Source organism: Crocuta crocuta, unplaced genomic scaffold (assembly GCF_008692635.1).
Source record: "Crocuta crocuta isolate KB4526 unplaced genomic scaffold, BGI_CrCroc_1.0 scaffold20, whole genome shotgun sequence".
NCBI lineage: Eukaryota > Metazoa > Chordata > Mammalia > Carnivora > Hyaenidae > Crocuta > Crocuta crocuta.
Genome location: NW_027527932.1, coordinates 7,617,678 through 7,639,791, shown reverse-complemented (window position 1 = coordinate 7,639,791; position 22,114 = coordinate 7,617,678). Strand labels below are relative to the sequence as shown.

At 41.4% G+C, this 22,114-nt stretch overlaps 1 protein-coding gene across 1 annotated transcript in view; it reads right to left on the bottom strand.

Moving 5' to 3' along the window:
* Window positions 1-3,264: 3,264 nt before the first annotated feature.
* TOX (thymocyte selection associated high mobility group box) overlaps window positions 3,265-22,114 on the bottom strand; it is a 145,966-nt gene continuing 127,116 nt past the window's right edge. Inside the window, exons 6-8 of the mRNA XM_077751841.1 lie at window positions 12,292-12,654; window positions 4,972-5,123; window positions 3,265-4,619 (exon numbers count right to left, since the gene is read on the bottom strand). Of these exons, the coding sequence (XP_077607967.1) occupies window positions 4,583-4,619; window positions 4,972-5,123; window positions 12,292-12,654 (552 nt within the window). The 3' untranslated portion in view covers window positions 3,265-4,582. The remainder of the gene's footprint in view (window positions 4,620-4,971; window positions 5,124-12,291; window positions 12,655-22,114) is intronic.

Sequence of the window (22,114 nt, the reverse complement as noted above, 5' to 3'; positions counted from 1 at the left end):
CCGGGCCCCCCCCCCCCCCCCCCCCCATGCTCCTTTTCCAAGCAAACTCTTGTGTAAGGATCTGGAAACTTTTGTTGGAGAAGGCTATTCCTTGATGGTCTCTGGTTCCAAATCTTCTCTTGAGAGTCCTAAAAGCTAGGACCAGTTCTTCTTATCCTGGCATAATTTAGGCAGAGTCCAAGACATACGGTCTTCTTTTTATTTCATCAAGCCATGCTAGCACTTGGCAATCAGAAAAAGAAAATTCAGCACACTGTTCATCAATGTTTTAATTTAGCATTCCATACACTTGTCTCCTGAAATTTCTCTCCTGCACTCCACACTCCTCCCTGCCCAGCACCCATTTTCTCCTTTGCTTTTGGTTTTCTCAATGTGACTACTGTCTTCTACGTTTTACTTTTGTAACTAGAAACTCTTGTTCAATAATGTAGACCAAAAAAAAAGGCACAACTCATTTTGAAATTCTTTCTTTCTGTAAGCTTAGATTTCTTCATGAAAATTTTCCATTCTTCATCACTCTTAATGCTTGTCTGCAATATCTAGTGCCCTTCTATATTTAAAGAGCTCTTAAATCACCAAGTAAACATCACACAATTCCTGTTGAGGATAATCTGCAATGTTTCACTGATCTTGCCACATATCATTGCCTTTATTGTGCACCTACTATGTGCTACAGCTTTCCAAGTTGCTTTGGAAGTTAGGAGATTACTCTATATTAGGAAAACAAGGAGAAATTTGTGGGGTGACTGACTCACGAATTCACCCATCAGGTGACTCGGTACAATAAGCATTTGGGTGTTAAATTATGATATGAATTCTGTATCTTGCTTTGCCCTTATTTCAGTTCAGTCATCAGCGAGAAATGAATTTCTGTGTTTCTACTGTTAACCTTAAAACGAGAGATGTGAATGAAATAAATAAAGTGTCCACAAATAAACATTAAGAGACCATCTATGTGTAACAAAAACTTTAAGGATGTTTCTTGGGCTTTACTGGGATCTGGTAATTTCAAATATCCTTAATTTAATGTAGCTGTCCGTGACTGATCTCAAGTGGACCACCTTGTAAAGACATGTAAGTGATTGCTTCTTTGAGTATTTCCCCCGAGGACTTTGTAAGGAACTTCTAATTTCATGTGAAATTGTATCTAATTTTGTACCCCAAACCCCATCACCTTGAGTTCTGAAACGTATTGGGGGGAACCATTTGCAATTGCTATTTTTTATAGGTAAAAGGTCAAATATTGGCAATTTCATACAACCCAATCAATTTGTCCCTTCGAATGAGTAAGGCAACTCTCTTGCAAAAGGCGAGAGATCGGTGGAAAAAGGGAACTGGCTGTTCATGTGCTTATTTTTAATTTTTAATTCGTAAATTAAAACAAAATCTTAGTCATGAACCCAAACCAGGACATGCTGTGTCCTGTGGCCGTGGCCGTCCGTGGAACACTCACGCCCTTTTTCTGACGCGTTGCGTTTGGTCCCTTTAAGTGACAGGTGAAAACAGTCACAGAGACAAACTTTCATTCTTTGCCATGTTCACTACTTTGAAGTCATTACTTGACCAGTTTTCCACTGTCCACTGGACACGGGAACTGGGATTTTGAATTATTCTTTCTTGTGTTTGTTACAGACACAGTTTAACCCTCTCCTAAGCACTGGGGCACTTTATATTTTTCTAATTAGTTACAATGTTGACTTTTGGTATTTTGGTAAAGATACTACAAGTTCAGTAGTATCGCTGAATTTCCCAGAAAGACTGTTTTCGAGGTCTAGGAATCCTGCAAAGCACCACGGTGGGGAGCTCCGTGTGCGCCATCGCCGTTCCTTTGAGTCACAAGCTACAAGATGTCGTGCCCAGGCCGGACGCTGGCTTCCTTAGACGTGGAGGTTTCTTTTTCTTTTCACTTCTTAAAGTTTATTTATTTTTGAGAGAGAGCGAGCAAAAGCACATGAGCGTGGAAGGGACAGAGAGGGGGACAGAGGATCCGAAGCTCGCTCTGCGCTGACAGCATAGGGCCGGATGCAGGGCTCGAACTCACGAACCGCAAGATCATCATGACCTGAGCTGAAGTCGGATGCTCAGCTGCGTAACCGACTGAGCCACCCAGGCCCCCTGAGAGGTCAAGCAGCACCTGATAGTAAGAGAGCTCAGGTGGATGAGAGGGCATCCTCATTGCTTCTGGAAAGAACATCTGTGGCTCTGGCAAGCATGAATCCCTACTATGCTTCATCACTCCTGCCACAAAATTTTCTTGGGATTTGTCATCTGACTAGGTGTCCTTCAGAGGCTGATGGGTATCCAAATAGAATATGGTGACGCATGGTAATACTTTTTATTTACGATGTATTTTCTTTTATTTACATTTTTTACTTTTTTTTTGTATCGAGTTTTAACACTCTCTCCACCCTGGTTGCACATCTGCTCTAGAAAGGCTGTAAACAACATCATACTTCCCTGTACACACTGCCTGACGACGTTAAAAGGTGATTGTTCTCATCCTGGTAATTACCTTCTCAGTTTAGGCTTAATGCGAGTGAAAATTTTACTTTATCATAACATAATAAATAAAAGACATTAGGTAATTAGTAGTGCTGGTATATTTCTAAAATACTAAACAGACAAACAATAAACTGTGAACTTAATCACATGAGTTCTTATACAGTTTCAAGACAGGAAAATTAGAGCTCTCAGCTACAGTCATTTTAATAATCACATTGGATCTGCATTATTTATTAGTTATTACATGCTCAAGTGATTCAAGGTTGTACAATGCCTAAAATCATTCCAAAGCAAGCATACCTTTTGTCTTTTGAATTCTGACCGGGCTACACAATGCATCTACTTGTATGTAGTTAAAGTTGCTAAGTTTATTTCACACATTCCATGAAAGAGACACCAGCCATCTTGATTGCCAGCCAGACTCGCTTCCTTAACGCAATGCCCTGTCAAAGAGTCACTGGCCCGCTCTTTCTGATGCAAAAGCTATGCCACCCTTCAGCCAGATTCTCAATGTTTTTGGTTTCCTAGCAAATCTCTGGTACCCTCAGAATTCTCTTGGAATTCCCCAAACAGAAGTCGCTGGTGGAAGCACCAGAGACAGCAAGCGTCTCAATTTCTAGCGATAGCTTTCAATGCTTTCCTTTTCATTTTGCTTTCTGGTTACTCACCTTTCACTTGTAGACATAGTCCTGACAGCATGCTTCCTCCTTCCCTGCTTTAATTCCTAAATGTTTTCTGGATTTTGTGAAAAGCATGCAGTGTGANGCGGGGAGTTTACGGAATTGACTCAAACCAGCTGAGAACCAAGAAGCAACCCTTTTCAGATAGAGACCCCATCTGTTTTGTCTTGGAGCATGTGTGACTTTTAGGGCAATTTCACTGTACGAAAAAAGAAAGTTCTTAAATATCAGTTTTTTGTTTGCATCCACCAAAGAAATGTAGAAATAAGGACTGATTACTTGAATTGGCTGCTAAAATGAAAAGTAGGTTTGCCTTTATTCATGTCACTGTAAAAACTAAATAATAAAGTATTCACACCAAGCGTGAATTTTTTTTTTGCCAGCAAAAGTTAAAACATCAAAGAAACCTCTTTCGAATACTAACAAATTTACTTACAAACACCTATATTTATTATTTCATAAATAGGCGCAACAGGTTCCATAAAAAAAGATTAAATACAGACACAGTATGAAGAAACAATAATACAGAGCCATATGTAAAGGTTATAATTTAGCTGTTTCCAATCTGTTTCTGCATCTAATAAAATACCAGGTAAGCATTTGGCAGTTTTATACATAAAAGGACTTAAATGACATTTACCAACCATTACACAAAAAGTGATACAAAAAAAGCAATTTTTCCGCAGTACAAAATAAATGTGTTTGCGCTTCCCTTAACACTCGCTTCTTTTTGTCTGGTCAATGAGACAAAGCCAATTTGTTTTTAAATTAAAATCATTTGGGAATACTTTTTTTTCTTCTTCTTCAAATATTTTGAAAATATAGAACTATTAGTCAGTTGTTTTAAAAATGAAGTAAAAATATGAATGTTTGCCAATTTAACCCCTATTGTGAAATCAATAAACTGGAAGGAGCCAGTTTCAAATTACAATTTAGCTACAAAAACATTCACATTTTATACTCTAGGAGAGTGTGACATAGATGCTATTTACAAACTTGCTATGATTGCTACATCAAGCCATTTAAAAAGTCTTTCGTAGTTTCATATAAACACCCATTATGAAAACCAATGGAAAATCCAGGACTCTTATCCGAGACATCTACAGTTGCTAAGGCAGATACTATAGCTCAGCACTTCACAGCAAAAAACCAACATAAAATCTGAATGGTCCGAATTTCCTTCAGGGAAGAAGAAAAACAATGTCCATAAGGGATTAAAAAAATAATAAAGAAGCATGACTATTTCTTCCAGAGTGGGTGACCCACAAGCTCAAACGGTCCTAAGTGCTTAGCAACTTGTATTTTTCTAATCAAATGGAGAACTGCCTTGAGTGTACAAGGCAATCCACTGTGAAAAGACTTCCCTGAATTCCTCAGTGGAAAGAAGAGGTGTTGAACTTTCAGGTAAGGTACAGTGCTTTGTCCCTCGGCATGCCCCTGTGTGGAGAGAAGAAACACAAACGGTGGCCTATTAGAAGACACGTGCCAAGGTGACCCTGGGGCGGGGGGCGGGGGCGGGAATCTGCGTTTGTTCTAGCTCGAGGGATGGAGCCGGGCACTGGGGACGTGCGCGGTTAAACGGAACAGGGACCCAAAGGCATTTACGCTTGGAACAGCCAGAGTCGCTTCAAAACGGGGGGCTGTTTTCTGCTTCCACCAACATGGAACCGTTGCAGACCAGCTTTTAGAAGGCAGGAAGAATGATGGATCTTGCCGTCTAGACAGCGCAGGGGACGCCGAGCCCGCTATGAGGGCCGCCACCAGCAGGTGGCGATGGCCCGCCACTTACCCACTACTACAGTAGTCGTTATTCCAGTCCACCGGCTGGGCGGGAGGGTTTCTGCACCCAGAACGCACATACTCCATTGCTTGGGTGACCACTTGTGCAGCTGTGGATGTAGGATTGATTATAGTCTGATAGTCGGGTTGAAGAGTAAATCCCTGAAAGGGAAAGCAAGTCCACAAATCAGGATCAAAGTGCCGTTTTGAGAAGAAAGAGCCCTAAATATTTATCCATTGTTTGCAAACACACTAGTGCCTTCTTGCTGGTGTCTGCGAGGGCAAATGTATGCAGGGGGCCCCGAAAAATTAAGACAAAGGTAGAAAAGAAGCGCCCCCAACCCTATTCTTCTTACCTTTCCTTCATTTAACCACGTGCTAGGAAACCTTTAATTATACTCTTGAGCAGATACATTGAATCGAGAAACAAATTAAAATATGGAGAAGCCAACTTAATCAAAACAAAGCAAAGAGGACCTAACCCCTCAGTTTATGTTTTCTATCAAACCCACGGCTACATTAATAGTTAATTCCCAGAATATGCAACAGAATCTCTTTTGAAGGATTCAGGCAGCAGGTGGCTGAGTGTTTTATTAGACTACACCTATTCACATATTGTTCTCAAAACCCGTTTTCTTCATTCAATCACAAAGGGACCATCTGCTTCTTCTTTTATTTGTACTTCTTTCTCAGCTAAAAAATTTCAACCAAAGCTTTTTAACAGTTGTTGGACTGATGTAAGGAAAGAGATTCAAAGCAACTCGCCACTGGAAAACACAGAGAAGGAAAAGTGTAAGACCGAGCAAATATTTTTTAATTGAAAAGTCTATTAACTGGCAAATAACAATCAGACTTCGGGAAGCTTCTTTTTCATACACTGGTATGGCGAAGTGTTGACTTTTAATCCTTGCAAAGCTATTACAAATTCAAGGACAGACTCTCTGAAGTATATAGCTATATCTGGTAAACAAAGAGCATTATACACTAAGATTTATTTTTAGCTTATCTGGTGAATTCAAGAGCAGCAAAGCAAGCTTTGCTGGAAATGACCAAAAAAAGCAACTTAATTAATCTTGTGGTTGTCTCTTTCTGCTGAAGATATCATACATGGCTTTTAACCACTGAAAAACCAAGAGATTTAAAAATGAATCATTCCCTATTTACTTGCAGGGAGCTTCGGAAGGCATAATATTGAGTTTTTAACTTTTTCTTTTTTTAACTCAGCAGAATGATCAGAGGATCGATTTTTAACGAAGGATATTTCCTTAGACTTTGATTCATGTTTCAGTGTCTTGGCTAAACACTCAAAGTACCTATTACCAAATATCTTCAATTCTCCATTTTGGCTTTAAGATAATAACTTATTTTCCATTCCAGTGATAGAGACCTCAAGCCAATGTCCACACTAAGTCCCACCACGGCCCCAGATGAAAGACAATCCTTTACATGATGAGAGACACATCCTTAAAAAGCAGAGAATTCAGCCAGCCGGACTACTCAACCTCACACAGACTAAAAGGAACAGAATATTTTCGCATCTAACAACTGGTTTGTGGAAAATAAGTAGGTTTGCGTGGATGCCACCTGCAGCTCAAACTATACACATTTTCCAAAGTAGGAAGGTGAAAAGTAAGAGGCACAACTGGGTGTTTGGTTCCCCAGTCCTTTCCAGGCTTTTTTCCTTTCTTGGTCCAGACCTTGCTAGATCTCTCACACAAGGAATCCCATTGGCTTTGATTAAATGTATTCGTTGCATTGTGGTCAGATAATTGTGTCTTTCTGGGGGTGAGCGTCCGGCTTTCTTGACTTATTTCCTTAGCGTCTAGTATGATACTGGACAAACCCTCTAGAGAGAGGAGGCTTGTATGGACTTCCATTTTAGCGCTCTCATAAGGGCTCTGCCTATGGGCACTTGAGATCGGAGGGTGTTTATACTGCTTACTTGATATTCTCAGGGCCTGGTCTATAGCAGTGGCTCAACAAATCGTCTTTTCCAGTAAATAAACTTTATTATTTTTTAAATGTTTTATTTATTTTTGAGAGAGAGATAGAGACAGCGTGAGCAGGGGAGGGTCAGAGAGAGAGGGAGACACAGAATCCGAAGACAGGCTCCAGGCTCTGAGCTGTCAGCACAGAGCCCGACACGGGGCTCGAACCCACGAACCGTGAGATCATGACCTGAGCTGAAGTCCGATGCTTAACTGACTTGAGCCACCCAGGCGCCCCGCCAATAGATAAACTTTAACACAGACCACCATTGGGAAGGCACAGGGGTATATAAATGCGTAAATGCCAGTGGCTTTCCTATCATTTTAATGTAAAGTTCTCCATACTGGATTTTTGCACAATCGACAAAACATAACCTAAAAGTAAACAGGTGTCAAAAAAAGAGTGATTGAATACATCTTGAGTTAGTTGAAGGCATGGAAACATAAGGAGAGAGCAAAAAACAGAAACAAGCCAACTCCCTTCCACCTAAGCCTACACGATCAACAACAGAATCCACCCCTACCTTTACCCCATCCAATGAGAATGGTTCCTCAAGGTTGAGTGAGAGAATATCAGGAGAACATTACTCTTTGGGCTATTAGTTTAAGATTAAATGGGTAACTTCAGTTCATAAAGCCCTAAGTATGTGTTATCTACGACGTTCAAAGATTTCTAGGTCGGCCAACTTCAATGCCTCAATTTAAGAAGATCAGTAATCTCAAAACAACCAAGGATCAAGAAGAATACAGTCAGAGTCTGAAGTACCATTATTTAACTTGCTCTCGATTTGGGAAATGAAACATTCCTTTGAACACTCTATAAAGACATGCTGAGGTTGAACCTAGAGCTAAGTATGTTTTCCCTATTGATGTAAATATGAAACAACAATGATGATATACATTTTTGGAAAATGTTTGCTTAGCGGTCGAATTAAACAAGGCTGAATATTCTGCATTTTAATGCTCAAGAGAAAAATCACCAAGTGTTTTGTAGCATGCCTGGAATTTTAAATTTCATTTTCTGGTGCCAGATTGAAATAAAAATAGAAAACGTGATAAAGATTGATTTGATGTCAGAAGGGACATTTGCTCTTTAATTAGATTTCTGTAGCCCTAGTGGTTTTGATTTGCCCCCAAAGCAAGTCCTAAAAAGCCTGTATCACAACCGAACAGTGATCCTCACAGCCACATTTTACTGGGAACTAATTTCATTTCCTGCCTGTCTGGAGAGGTATTTTCAACAGGCATCAATGTTTTTGTCTTCACAACTGATTTATTCATCAATCTCAATGTGAGTTTTTTAAACCTTTAAATTACACCCAAATCCTAAAGCAGCTGTTTATTACACGAGGAAATTGAAAATCTGTCTGTGTGATATCATACAAAGATTTTTTTCTTAAGGTTATAAAGGAAGTTGACAGATATTAATGATTTTTTTTCTCGTGACCTCATTCGACAATACAGTGAACAGGAAAAAAAAAAAAAAAAAGGAAAAAAAGCAGGTCCATGGGCTTGGTGTATAAGATGTTATTCTAGAAAAAAAAAGAAACTATTTTTCCTGGTGGGCTCTACGATTGTTTTTGTAGGATATATTCATTTTCAGAAGGATATTAAAAATAGAGAAAGTAATACTGAAATATGAGATTATATTAAAAGTATGGTAGCCATTAACTTGCTTTCTCTTTCTCTCTTTTTCTTTTTTTTTTTCTTCATGTTTGAGTATGTGAGCATGGCCTCGACACCCAGGAAGCAAATATCTTCAGGATAAAGGTGGTTTGGCTGGTGATTTGAATCAGTCGAATTTCATCCACAACCTGGTTCTACAAGTGCAGGCTAAAGACCAGCTTCGCGAACTTGAACCCTGGCCTCGATAGACTGTTGTGATTGTAATCGATTGAGTGACATCAAGGGTAACATCCTTGTTGGTGCTGATTTTAGGATTGTCAAGTGGTTGGGGCTGCTCGTCTCCTTCACCCGAAGATCCTATTCCATTTACCTGCCTGTGACTCTGAACTCACCCACCCCACGGCTCTCCCTAAGTCACCGTGCTCCCCACTGGCCTCCTTCCTGTGTCCTGGACCAGACACGCTCCTCCTCAGGCGGGTCCATCCAGCCAGAGGCTCTGAGCCTCCTTTCCCTGATCTGCCCTCTGCTGGTTTTCTCACCGACACTTGCCACTGTCTGATTCAGAAAGGCTGCTTCTTCTTCTCAGCCTTCGTGTGTCTGTGCGGGCCCTGGACAGGGGCCGTCCTTACCCATTCCAGCTGACGGCTCTGCTATTTGTCCACACACGCTGCCGCCTGAATTCCAGTTCAGTTTTTCTCTCCCCACAGGATCTTCCCAATTTTTCTGTTTATCTTATTATCACCACGGCACCACAGCCACCCCCAACTCTGATGTCAGCTGCATGGGGACAGAGGCCTCACTACCTGTCCTCACTTATCATTCGATTTCCAAAGCCTAGACAGTGCCTGGCACGGGTTAGGGGTTCAATTAATCTTTTTTTTGAATAAATGAAATAAAGCTTCCAAAGAACTGAGATTCTACACACTAACCTGTACTTTCTTCTAATATTTAAACCCTTCCGTTACTCATTTTTTAAATTGCTCCTTTGTTCATTTGCCCATTCAACAATTGCTTTATTTCACCTACCATGAGCGAGTCATTGCTAAAAGGGATCTCAGCCACTGTCGTCTTTTAGCTATTTACTCTCCATTTTGGGTTCATGCCATTTTGTCTTCTATTATGAATGTAAATTGAAATCAGGTCTTACCATCTCAGTAAGAACAGTTTTTGAGATACACTAATAGAACTGACTTAAAGATTGATGAATAGCGTGTCCAAAGTAATCTGTTCTATTTTTTCCTATTCAGGTCCGATCCTATATAGAAAGACAAAGCTCCTGAGTTTTCACATGTGGCCTTATGTCATTCTGAAATGTTTGAAAACTACTCAGGATCACAGCTAGCTCATCCAAGGTGTTTGTGTAAACAGAAAAAGGAACGATCACTGAGCGGGTAAATGAGAAAAAAAGGTGTCCTCTCTGGACAGAGCTTAGCCCTCAACTTGGTGGAGGGGACTGTGCTTTCTCTATTGTTTTTCTCTGAGAAGAAACAGACCTGTGCTAGAGCGTCATGAGCAGAACGTGGGCCCTCAGCCGGGGAGCACCTTTGGCAGGAGTCAACCCAAGGACGCAAGGTTGTGTTCCTCAAACTATTCATTCTTTATGCAAACACTGCTGGTTCATTACAACGCACCCAAGAGTGTCCCTTTTATTGTGAGTGGTGGCGGATAGAAAGAATGGAAATCTGACCCTATGAATGTCACTTGCCAGTCACAGACACCGCTATGGACAAGGTATGATACTAGAAGTTGGCTTTTCCTGTCTTCTTCCCTAGTGAATCAACAACTAGATGGTTAAGTAAGGATTAATAAGACATCAGAGCTTTCTCCATACATTTGGCTTAGGGACCAGGAAAGACCTCAGTAAAGAGATGAGTCCATTTGCTCTCTATAGTCATTTTAATCTTAGACCGAACTAGAATTTAAAGACTCTCCAAATTCCTAGGAGACACAGGCTTTCTAATACAAAACTGGTAATAGTCTATAAGAATGATTTAGAGTGAGGGGCACCTGGGTGGCCCAGTCGCTTGAGCTTATGACTCCGGCTCAGGTCATGATCTCACAGTTTGTGAGTTCAAGCCCTGCATCGGGCTTTCTGCTGTCAGGACAGAGCCCGCTTCGGATCTCTGATCCCCCCTCTCTCTATCCCTCCCCTGCTCCTGCTCGCTCTCTCTCTCTCTCTCTCTCAAAAATAAATTGAAAAAAAAAAAAGAAAAAAAAAAAGAAGAAAAAAAGAATGATTAAGAGTGAGAGGCAGCAGGCTGAGTATTTAAGAATCCAGGCTGTGATTTCTGAACAGAACTGGGTTTGAATTCTAGCACCATCATTATGGGAATATTACGTAACTCTGCCAAGCTGGAGTTTCCTTGCTTATAAAATGAAGACGATGCTAGTTCCTGCACTATAAATTTTGTGAAATTAAAGGTAAGATAATGTAATATATTAAGATTTGCTATTGTCAGCTCTCAGAAATCCAGATATATAATCTGGGGTGATATATATTTGATTTTTCTTTCTGCTTCTTCCCCACCCCACCCTGGCTCAACTGTAGATTCAAATTCCACAGAGGAATCAATTCTAAAGATATTAATTTCCAATATCAATTCTATAGGAAGTCTGTGTTCACATAATTCATTATTTCTCTGGAAACAACAGTCGTTGGCTTATAAAAGTGCTAGATGAATCTGATGTGATTTGTAGTTTTTACCTTGATCTATTTTTCAAAGCAAGTTTTCAGGATTCTCGAATGCTTTCTGTTTAGTTTCATTTGTACCATTTGACTCTCATCTTAAAATTTTATCCTAGAGGAAACCTAAAGGAAACCAAACCCTAGAGGAAAACTTGATTTCAAAGAAAAGGTAAGCTAGGATTGCACACAAATGGTTTCAATTACTGGGATACAGGCGAGAGGCTTCCAAACTTCCTGTGTCTTCTAGTTTATGCAGAAGCCTTACACCCATTTTTAAAGAAAACACTGGTTAAAATGTTCATTTCTTGGTACTTTTAAGGTTGTACCAACTTGATATTTCCGAACATCAAAAAACGATGGGTCTGATTTCATTTTGCATTATTCATTGGCCTCAATGGGCATACCCATCAAAACTTCCCAAACAATTTTTAAAACAATTTTTTAATGTTTTATTTATTTCTGAGAGAGAGAGAGAGAGAGAGAGAGAATGAGCAGGGGAAGGTCAGAGAGAGAGGGAGACACAGAATCTGAAGCAGGCTCCAGGCTCTGAGCTGTCAGCATAGGGCCCAACGCGGGGCTCGAAGCCACAAACTGTGAGATCATGACCTGAGCCAAAGTCGGACGCTTAACTGACTTGAGCCACCAAGGAGCCCCACAAACAATTTTTTTTAAAAGGTAGAATCCTCCATCCCAAAGAGACCTGTAATAGTAACTGGCATCTCAAAATTATAAATGTCAAGGAGCAGAAAACAAGGCATGTGATTCAAAATGTGATTTCTAGACGTGAGGTAAGAAGCCGGCAGGGTGATTATGAAAGGAAGCAGTGATCCATCGTTGTGATCATATAATGCTGCCTAAACTCACCTCCTGTAACTTATATTTTTCAGGAACCAGATATTTGTCGAATATGTTCCATTTTCTCTCCACTCAACAGAACAGAACACACATGTTCCCCATCCCTTTTGCCGGATGGACAGCCCCCAGCCCCCAGCACTTCTGAACAAGGTGAGTCCAGGGTGCAAGCGCCTACCTGCTGCATGGTCGGTGAATGTAAGGCAGACTGGACCTGCATGGGGAGCTGGTTCCCAAGGGGCTGCTGCATGTTGAGATGCTGGTGAAGAGGTGGACTGATCTGGAGGGGAGGTGGGGGGGACACGGCCATGTTTGCTATAGAGACAGTCACTGGCATTTGGTTACTCGGCTTGGGGGCTATGCTCCTCGGGAGACTGGGATGCATAGCAGTTAGGTGAGGATTCATTCCTGGTTGTTGGTGGTAGTGGGAACTTAGGTACAGAGCTGAGTGGGCCTGGCTGGGCCCATGGAACACCGACGGCTTTGAGTTGATCAACTGAGGAGGCTGAGATGTCTTAACGTCAACAGGTTCACTGTAGCTCTGTGGAAAGAGACAAGAGAGCAGAGTTCAGAGACGGACACATGGGGGGCTGGTTTCTATTAGCAAGATCCTCTGTGAGTGCGCTCGGGAACTTCCACGCGAATCAACACCTGTTACTATTCTTTAAAAAAATTTTTTTAATGTTTATTTTGAGAGAGAGAGCATGCGCAAGGAGGGCGGGGGTAGAGAGAGGGGGACAGAGGATCCAAAGTGGGCTCTGTGCTGACAGCAGTGAGTTCTGGGTGGGGCTCGAACTCACACACTGTGAGATCATGCCCTGAGCCAAAGTTGGACGCTCAACGGACTGAGCCACCCAGGCCCAACACCTGCTACTATTCTTGACTCTGAATCCAATTTGTAATGCAACTTATGCAAGACTGAGCTTAATCTTCCTCTTTGTGGAATCTAAACCAATCTCCAATGACATTTTTTTTCCTATGCCTAAATGCAAGTTCTAACTTGGTGACTTTTCTCATCAGGCAAACAACGAGAAACATGAGGGGTCAGATGGATGTCATTAGTGCCCTGATAGAAAATACAAGTAGAGCTCACTTGGAAAGTAATTCAGTTCTGGACTTCTTCTATTGGTTGTATGTTTCATTTTTTATTTTTCCCTTTTATATTCTCAAGAAGCCTTGGCCTAGATATTTGCACAAAGAAAACAAAGCTGATTGATAGAAACGCATATGGGACAAGGAGTTCTGAAATACCGTTCTGAAGTCACATAAAACCACAGTAATATAGCTTCTAAGTAACCAGAGAGCTCATCTTGATTTTTAAAAGAAGTTTGTGATGAATTGTCCCCCTTAATGAACTGGATAAAAATAATCTCTCTTAGAAATTTTGGACTCCATCATAAATTAATATAATTTTGCCCTAATTTTTTAGTACCTTCATAAGGCCATTCCCTAATAATCTTTTCATTGACTTAAAAACCAGACCTATCTGTGGGAGCTGAGAAGAATCAAGAATTAACCCTGAAGTGTTTCTTCTTGGGGACAAACCTACTTCCTACTTTTGCTGAGAGGAAGAGGGTGATAAAACAGACGAGATCGGGCATGTTCAGGCCATAGACAAGGCTGTTAAAACAAACGGGGAAAAGTAAAACCAGGTGGGGAAGAAAAATGCCACCATGTCCGGGAGAAACGAGTTGTTTTGTCAAAACGGTGTGTTGACGATGCAAATATACTTAGTCTGCAACCTTGAGATCATGCTTATTCCATGTATGGGTCAAATGAGTTGTTAGTGTCAGCGAGGCAGGGTCTTTCTGAATCCCACTTCATGCAGCACCATCAATGGGCCCGCACGTTAGGGACACTGGTCGCCACGCAGGATGACACGAAATGCTATGTGGGAGTTTCATTTCACAAGTCAGCCTATAACACTGCTCGCAACGCAACTCATTTTTCCCAATTAATGTAGGAGAATTAAGTGAAAACCACAATAAGAACCACGCTGCGTATGTATGCAGACTCAAGGATGGAAGGTGGGGCGAACGAATGACTGGTGCCACATGCTCACTCCAGAGAAAGGACGCAATTGACACCTGTGAAAATACACCAACCCATGGAAACCTGGGGTCCTGGGAGGCTCAGAATTCTCCATGTAGCATGTACAGGAAGGTGCCCCCAAAGAATTCGAGCCCCTCCAAGAATCCTCTCATAATAGTGTTTCTATGTTCGTATCGAAGCCACCTTATGAAATAGGAAATAGACTTTTAGACTTCTTGTCTTCGGTGTTAATACGTAAAATGTTAAAAATTGTTCACAAAAGTTTTCAAGGGGCACCTTTAGGTGAAAGTGTTGTGAAATGCAGTACCTAAAGGGCATTTTCAGTTAAAAAAAAAACCAACTTAGGGGTAGATTTTTTTGTTTTTCACTTCTGCTTAAAAATTCTTATTGTTGATGTGCAGAGTGGTGAATAATTCAAGGAAAAGGTCAGCTGGGTTAATTCAGGCTGTGTAAACAGTGACTAGTTCTGCATCAGAATTACATGGACTGTAGTGATATGCCTCAAAAATCACTTCATATATGGCAAGAAGATTATGCGTTTATTATGTGTTTGTGTGGTTAAGTCACCTGGGGAAGTGGTTTCATTGTGTTTCACTGCTTCTTCCTTAGCCTACTTGTAGAAGGGCTAATTTCATACTTAGTCACATAGTGCATCAACTTCCCCCTGGAAGAGAACTATTGTACATGAAAGGTGTCTATAAAATTTAATACATGTGAGTGCATCTTTATTTCTTGTTTTATGGACATTTTTAATTTAAATAGAAGACGAAGCACTCGCATTTCCCACTGTATCAAAACTATGACATCTATGTACTGTAAAACGTTTTCATTTTTATTTCTGTAGCCAAGAATCCCCTCATTATCGAGCGATAGGCTCTACGTATGGATACGTAGCCTGAACTTGTCTGTGCACGTGTGTGCAGGGAAACAAAATGCACACAGGTGCATATGACCTGTTGCTCAGACACAATCATACACTCATTCTAGGAATTACAACCATGTAATTAAGCAAATACATTTGTTACAGTGGACAGACTTCAAGAAATAAACTTAGGCTACGCGTAGAATAGAAATGCATCATCCCAGTGGGTAAACATGCTTAGGCAATGGCAGAGACAGCTTCATGGGCCTTTTCTGGGTACAAAACCCACCTCGCCCCTTGAGACATGCAGTTTCCAAGTACTAGGGGGGATTTGAGGAAAAACAAATGTCTTATAAAAAAATAAGCTCCCACGATCAAATGTGTAAGGGAATGGAGTGCCTTCTCAGAGCCTTCAGAATGCCAATGTATGTTGTGAATCTCCAACTGAGAATCACAGAGACCTTCTTTTCTCAATGGGTCGTTTCATGAGAACAGCCTTCAATGGAAAACGCTGGGTCAGAAGAACTAATAAATTACACATCCATATTTAAAATGGCAAATAGAACTAGATTTCAATGTAAATAGCCATTTCTTGCCTGAGATTCCAACCAATTTTTGTTGCCTCAAAATGCATACTTAAATTACATAATCCAGGTATGTGACACGAATCCACAGTTTGTTTCCCAGAATACTATGTGCCTCGTGAATTTCACATTCTAGGCTAAGGACAGTGATATAATCTCTTGAAGGAATTAGGGAGCTGGTAGCTTTCTAATTACAGCCTAGAAGAGCTAAGGAATGTACTGCTTTTCTTCAATAGCAAAAGCAACATAAACAATGAACCAAATTCTCCTGGATTCCACCTTTTCTTAAAAAATTTAGTTATTTATTTTGGGAGTGGGGCTCGGGACAGAGAGAGAGGGAGAGAGAGGATCCCATGCAGGCTCTGCGTTGTCAGCGCAAGCCCAACATGGGGGTCGATCCCACCAACTGTGAGATCGTGACCTGAACTGAGATCAAGAGCCGGGCCCTTAACCGACTGAGCCACACAGGCGCTGGCCCCCAACCTTTTGAACAATAGCATGTGGTCCACCATACAGAGAGATGATAGAAAGATTCAGAGATGAAGATCTACGTATATAAAAATAGAGCCCAACCTCATTTGAGACACTTTTTGCCAACCTTGTGAAGACTATTTTTTCATGGTAATTAAATAAACTCTTTTGTCTGTCCAGCCATTTATTTGCCATTTATCTTCTCCACACTAAGGCGTATAAAGAACAGTAATGCTAAACTTACTTTGAAATAGAACTAACTTTTCTCATCCCTAGAAGGACAATCTAAAGGCAAATAAATTCGATAGATTTCCAAAAAGGATGAGTTAGAAGCATACTTTTTAACATACTTGAAACATACTTCTTAATATGGAGGGAGGAAGGAGTTTGAGAAGTTCCACGTTTTGCCTTTACTTTTGAAATTGTTGAATGTGACAAGATAGATAATGTGTCTAGGGTCCAGCCATGTGCTTATCCATGAGAGGCTCTCTCCCTGGATTCTCTCTTTATGACAATGTCCATCATCATCAAGACAAGCATCTCTGCTATGGTAGAAGGTTGATCTCTGTGTCCCATAAATCTCGCAGAGTGCAGTACACAGAGAACACATACATGTTTGTTGAATGACTTCTTGAGCAATACTTCCTGCTGTCACTGCTGTGCTTGCTGAGGCTTCTGACAAGATATGGTGCTCCTCTTCCCAAAGGGTGAGGAAAGATCTGAAATCTTTGAAACCCTCCAGAATATCAGATAGGTCTTTTCCACTCTCTTCTCTGCTGTCAGCATGAACTGTATCCTCTTGAAGTGATGAGAAAAGATAATCTTCTGTCCTTTGGTTATGTACCCTGTCCTTTCTTCCCCACTGGGGTGCATGGAGGGCCATAAGGAAGCTACCTGCGTTCCACCTATATGTTGAGAATTTGTATCTTTATGTAAAGGTCCACTCACGCATATGAGGAAAAAATCTGTTTCTAGCTTCACTTCTGATTCCTTTTTAAATATTTACTTATTTTGAGAGGAGGGGAGGGGCAGGGAGTGAGGGAGAGAGAATCCAGAGCAGACTCCGTACTGTCTGCATGGAGCCCGATATGGGGCTCCACTACACAAACTATGAGATCACGACCTGAGCTGAAATCAAGTACTGGACACTCAACCAACAGAGCCACCCGGGGGCCCCTTCCCCTCTGATTAATTCTTATTCAGACGAATACAACAAACTGTCTATTAATTACAGAGCTATTTTATTGCTTTGGAAGATAGGTAGAATAAGTTCATTTTCCAGAGCAAAGTGCCACGAATTCACAATCTGATTAAATGGGAATATGAAGAAATCATAAATTTAATCTACTCTGTCATTTTCTTCTAATTAAACTAAGAAAGCAAGGCTACACTTCTGCAAATCACTTAGATTGTCTATAAAGACTCTATACCTACCACTCATAAATCAGCACTGTTTTCCCCAGGCAAACTAAATAATTTAAATTTGTTTCCATTTTCAAACACACTAACCACTTTTCTTTAGCAGTATGTGCTTTGGGTAGGTCACCTGGCAAATGTGATTTTACCACTGTATACACAACTGAAACTCTACCCTTGAATCTGACATTTTCATGAGAGGAATGTGTTTTTGCTATTCATTTCTGAGTGAGTTCTATTCCCTGTTTGCTTTTAGACTACTGATTCTGAAAGATGTTTTCCATCAGCGAAATGAGTGTGTGTGTGTGTGTGTGTGTGTGTGTTTGTGTGCGCGTGTGCATGTATGTGAGACAAGAGACCTTTTGGGTCTTTTCAGTAGAATCCTCCACAAGGGATACAACTCGATAAACCTCAAGATACTTCTTATTAACCACGTTGTTGATTTCTGAGATAGTTTCAATCCCATTTATTTTCTATAAAGCCGATAATACTGCATAGTGTATAAATGTCCCCATTCTGGGGATGATTAGTGCTATAAAAACAGGAAACTGACAAAGCAATTGTTATTTAAAATAGCAAAGTACAAACACAAGACATAAAACTCAGTGGAAGCAACAATATAGGAGTTGTTGAACCAAATCAGATTAATAGTCCGTCTAATTCGATTCTTGTTTTCAGTGCTGACCAATACTTGATGCGCTGGAAATTAAACAGAATTTATGCACCAACTCAATTGTACGCTGTTACTTTTGAAAGGCAAATTCTTCCTGGTCCTTGCAGGTGATTAACTTACACCCTGAAGCATGAGCTTTTATTATCTTTAAATCACGATCTGGGCTTACAGAGCTGCAAATTTTATGTTCACAGTCATAAAAGAATCCATCCCATTGTCAAAGTCAGATCCAGGACTTGTCTCAATAGCTCTCCATGGCATGAATTCTAGAAGTTATTTCAAGAATTCATTTCTTATGAATTTATTATCCTTCTATGGAACTACGTGTTGTGGCTCTTTACTATCATTGGTCATGGCAACAGACAGCTGTCCTAATTCGAGTCAATATTGTCCTCCATGGTACTTTTTTATAAAAGGCTTCCATTGTCCGCTGTACGAGGTAGAAACAAAATCTCCCACCTGATGTGTGAGCTTCAAGTCACGACTCATATTAACGTTATTCAACACACCAGCACTCATTCATTCAAATGCTGTCTTCTTCCAGGCTGGTGTTTCTAAGAAGCTGTGTGCATATCCCAACAGTGCTGCTCTGGCTTGGAATATTTGGGAATTTCCCTACTGGAATTCTCTTCAGAGCCTATGGGACGCTGTTTTACCTATCCTCAGACAACTCTTTGTCTTTTGATGGTGAAATTAGACTTTTGGAAAGAGCTAATCGTCACTGGATCTGGGGATGTTTGGGGAAAAGAATGAGGTGTGAAAACAATGTAACACGACTGATTTTCTAACGTGGCTCGTAAACTTTTCTTGACCGCAGTTCTGAGAGACGAGTTCCAAAAATCTTCTGCATTCTGGGAGCAATCATAAAGTAAGTTCATAGCCTCCCATAGTGACTACTTTGAATGCAACACTCATTTTGGGAATATAAATTCTGGTCTGGGTAGTAAAATGAAACTAGTTCCAATTGCTTTAAAGTTATACATTATTTTCAACATAATAATTTAGATCCGGGTCTAGGAATTCCTGAGTCTATGGAAAGTCTATATATCCTTAAGCTTTACTTAATGGCCCAACCCAAAATGACCTTAAATGGCACGTTCAAACCACGGCGCCCTAGCCTTCATAATGGTATATATTCTTGGTTCTCGAACTATTCTTAGTCTCCCCTGACTAACGGGTCATAAAGACCATTCCAATTAGGAAAGCTGTATAGATGGGCTTTTAAAACATCTCCATCATTTCTTATCTTTATAAAAGGATATCTCCATGAAGCTGAGTTTTTCTTATTTTAATGGCACTTTTAAAATTCCTTTATGTAGGGGCGCCTGGGTGGTTCAGTCGGTTAAGTGCCCGACTTCGACTCAGGTCATGATCTCACAGTTTGTGACTTGGAGCCCCGCGTCGTGCTCTGTGCTGACACCTCAGAGCCTGGAGCCTGCTTCAGATTCTGTGTCTCCCTCTCTCTCTGCCCCTCTCCCCACTCACACTCTGTCTCTCTCTCTCTCTAAAAAAAATTAAAATTCTTTTATGTCAAAGCAGTCTGCTCATAATTTGAAGTTATGAGCCAGCTAAGTTTTCTATCACACACAAACTCTGCACACCTGCCAATATATGAAAAATAAAATTGACAATAATAATAATAATAATAATAAAAAGCTGGTATTTATTAAGTGCCTCCTGTGTTCAGGCTCGTGCATCATGGAGTTTATACAGGGCTTCTATATAAACAGGGAAGCCCTGTGAGGTAGGTCCTGCTGTCTGTCTGCTCCATTTAACAGATGAGTACACTGAGAAGCAGCTGAGTAACTTGGACGAAGGTAGGAAGTGGAAAGCCTGGAATGTGAGCTCAGATCTCCTTGCCCCGAGGGCTTGTGGACTTTGCTGCTCTGAGGATCACGCCCCCTCTAGGTGTGATGTCGGTGGCACTTTAAAGACCCCTGAATAGATTTTCCTTGATGCCCTATGCCTTAGAGATCTTCCCAATCCTTATTTATAAACCTCAGCTTCCTGCTTGTAAATTGCTCTAGGGTAAGAAATTATGTACCCAGCCAGTTCAAGAGTGTAATGATGCCTTGTACAGATCAAATTCCTCCAGTTTGAAATGACATCTTTTTCCTGTTCCAGAATGACAGAAAATGGGGGCATGGGTAATCACAGTCCTGGGTGTAATGCCCGTCATGGGCTTGGACACGCCTGCGTCTTTGTTTTTCAGGCTTTGGGATCTCAGATTCTCTCTTCTCGGCTACTGCCTTCTGCCCCTTTACCTTTCAGTCACCTTTGTAACCTTTTCTTCTGAAATGTCTTCAGTTCCCCCCTCCCCCCTTTAAATTATAGAGCCCAAAACGGAATAAATTATTCCAGGGTCTGACCGGTGTCATTTTCGCAACACTGTGCTCCCGTCCATGCCTTCAGTCCCAGGGTGCTCGCCTGGCAAGGTCACCCCTGGCTGGGTCCGTCCCTGGTCCACGGGACCAGGTGAAGCCAGTGCATGGACAGCTGGAAAAGCCTGAGACAGAGGGATGCTTCCCAAACTCTGTAGGCCCTGGATTCCCCTGAGGGTCTCTGGCCAGCCCCTGGGATGTGGGTTAGGGGGCGGGGGTGGGAGTCGGCAGCCGTCTATACCTTCTCCTACCACCCCACCCTCAGTTAAGTCAGTGCAGCTTTCCCCTTAGCTGTCTAATACAGAAGAGCTGGCATACAGAATTTTGGGGTATGATAAGAGGTTGTCATTCTAGGGGTACACATATTTGACAATCACTCAGGGCAGAAAAAGCCTACAAGTGTTCGATCAAGACAGTGAAGCCATTGAGGACTGTCTGCCCCGCCGGGCTCTCCTTTCTGCGGGACGATCGTTTAATCCCTCTGCCTAGAGGCCATCTAGGAAACGGACTAAATCTTATTTTGTAGGTTGTGAGGACAATGATGAGTAGGAACACATGGAAAATGCTGGTGCTGTGTGTGACACACAGAAGCCTCTCGATAGCAAGATGCCATTTGTATTTGTGTTATGATTGTGTTAAGCTTCTGTGTCTTGTGAGAATGCATCAGCGTTGTCATTCTGGAGGTTAGAATATTTATTTACTACTACTGAATGTTTTTAGCTTTGGTAGATGTCAATTTTATTCAGGCCCAGAGTCATGATGATTCAAATGCCGGATTACGAGGTATATAGTATATTCAAGCTGGATCCTAGTCATTCAGAGGAACATTGCTAATCCCAGGACTCAGTTTCATAGGTGGAGTCAATGTTAACGGGATGTTTCTATTTTTGATTCTGTTCTGTAAGAAGCAGCTAACTTTAGAATACAGTCTTCCAGCTTTTCAAGTATCGTGACATACTTCACTTGGATCCGCACTCATGTTGGTGCTCTCAGCGCCTGGGCTTGTGCCCCACATGGAGCAGGTGCTGTGCAGCCCTGGGTGGGGGGGCAGAGAGGGGCCTGGAGTCAGCACTGAGTTGCAGACTTGACGTAGTTGCAAATGAGCAAGGACAAGAGCTATTGGTCGAGGGAAGCAAAGCCCAAGCGGGTGAAGTGAACACATTGCAAAGAGAATCCATACTACAATGCGTAGCGATGGACGGGTAATTAAAATTGTCCCGCAAGAGCACAGGACAATAAACATGGTCCTTTGGTTCATATAGTAGGTCACTGACAAGAAGCATGTTAGAAGTGAGAATGGGGTGGGAGGTGTTTTAAGGAAGCGGGTCAAACGTGCTCTTAGGGCCCGTGAGAAGTAAGACCCAGCTCAGGGACTGAGGATGGTAAAGGCCCACCCTGGGCTTGGGCAACTTGTTACCTACGTGATACTTCTCCTCTTTGGTGAACTGTTTATGGTCGAGTATCCTTTGAGGGATAAGGTGTGGGGGCTGATAGAACTCACTCACATCAAGTGATGTGTTAAAACTATAAATCTGATTATCCAACCTCTACTGAAACCCATT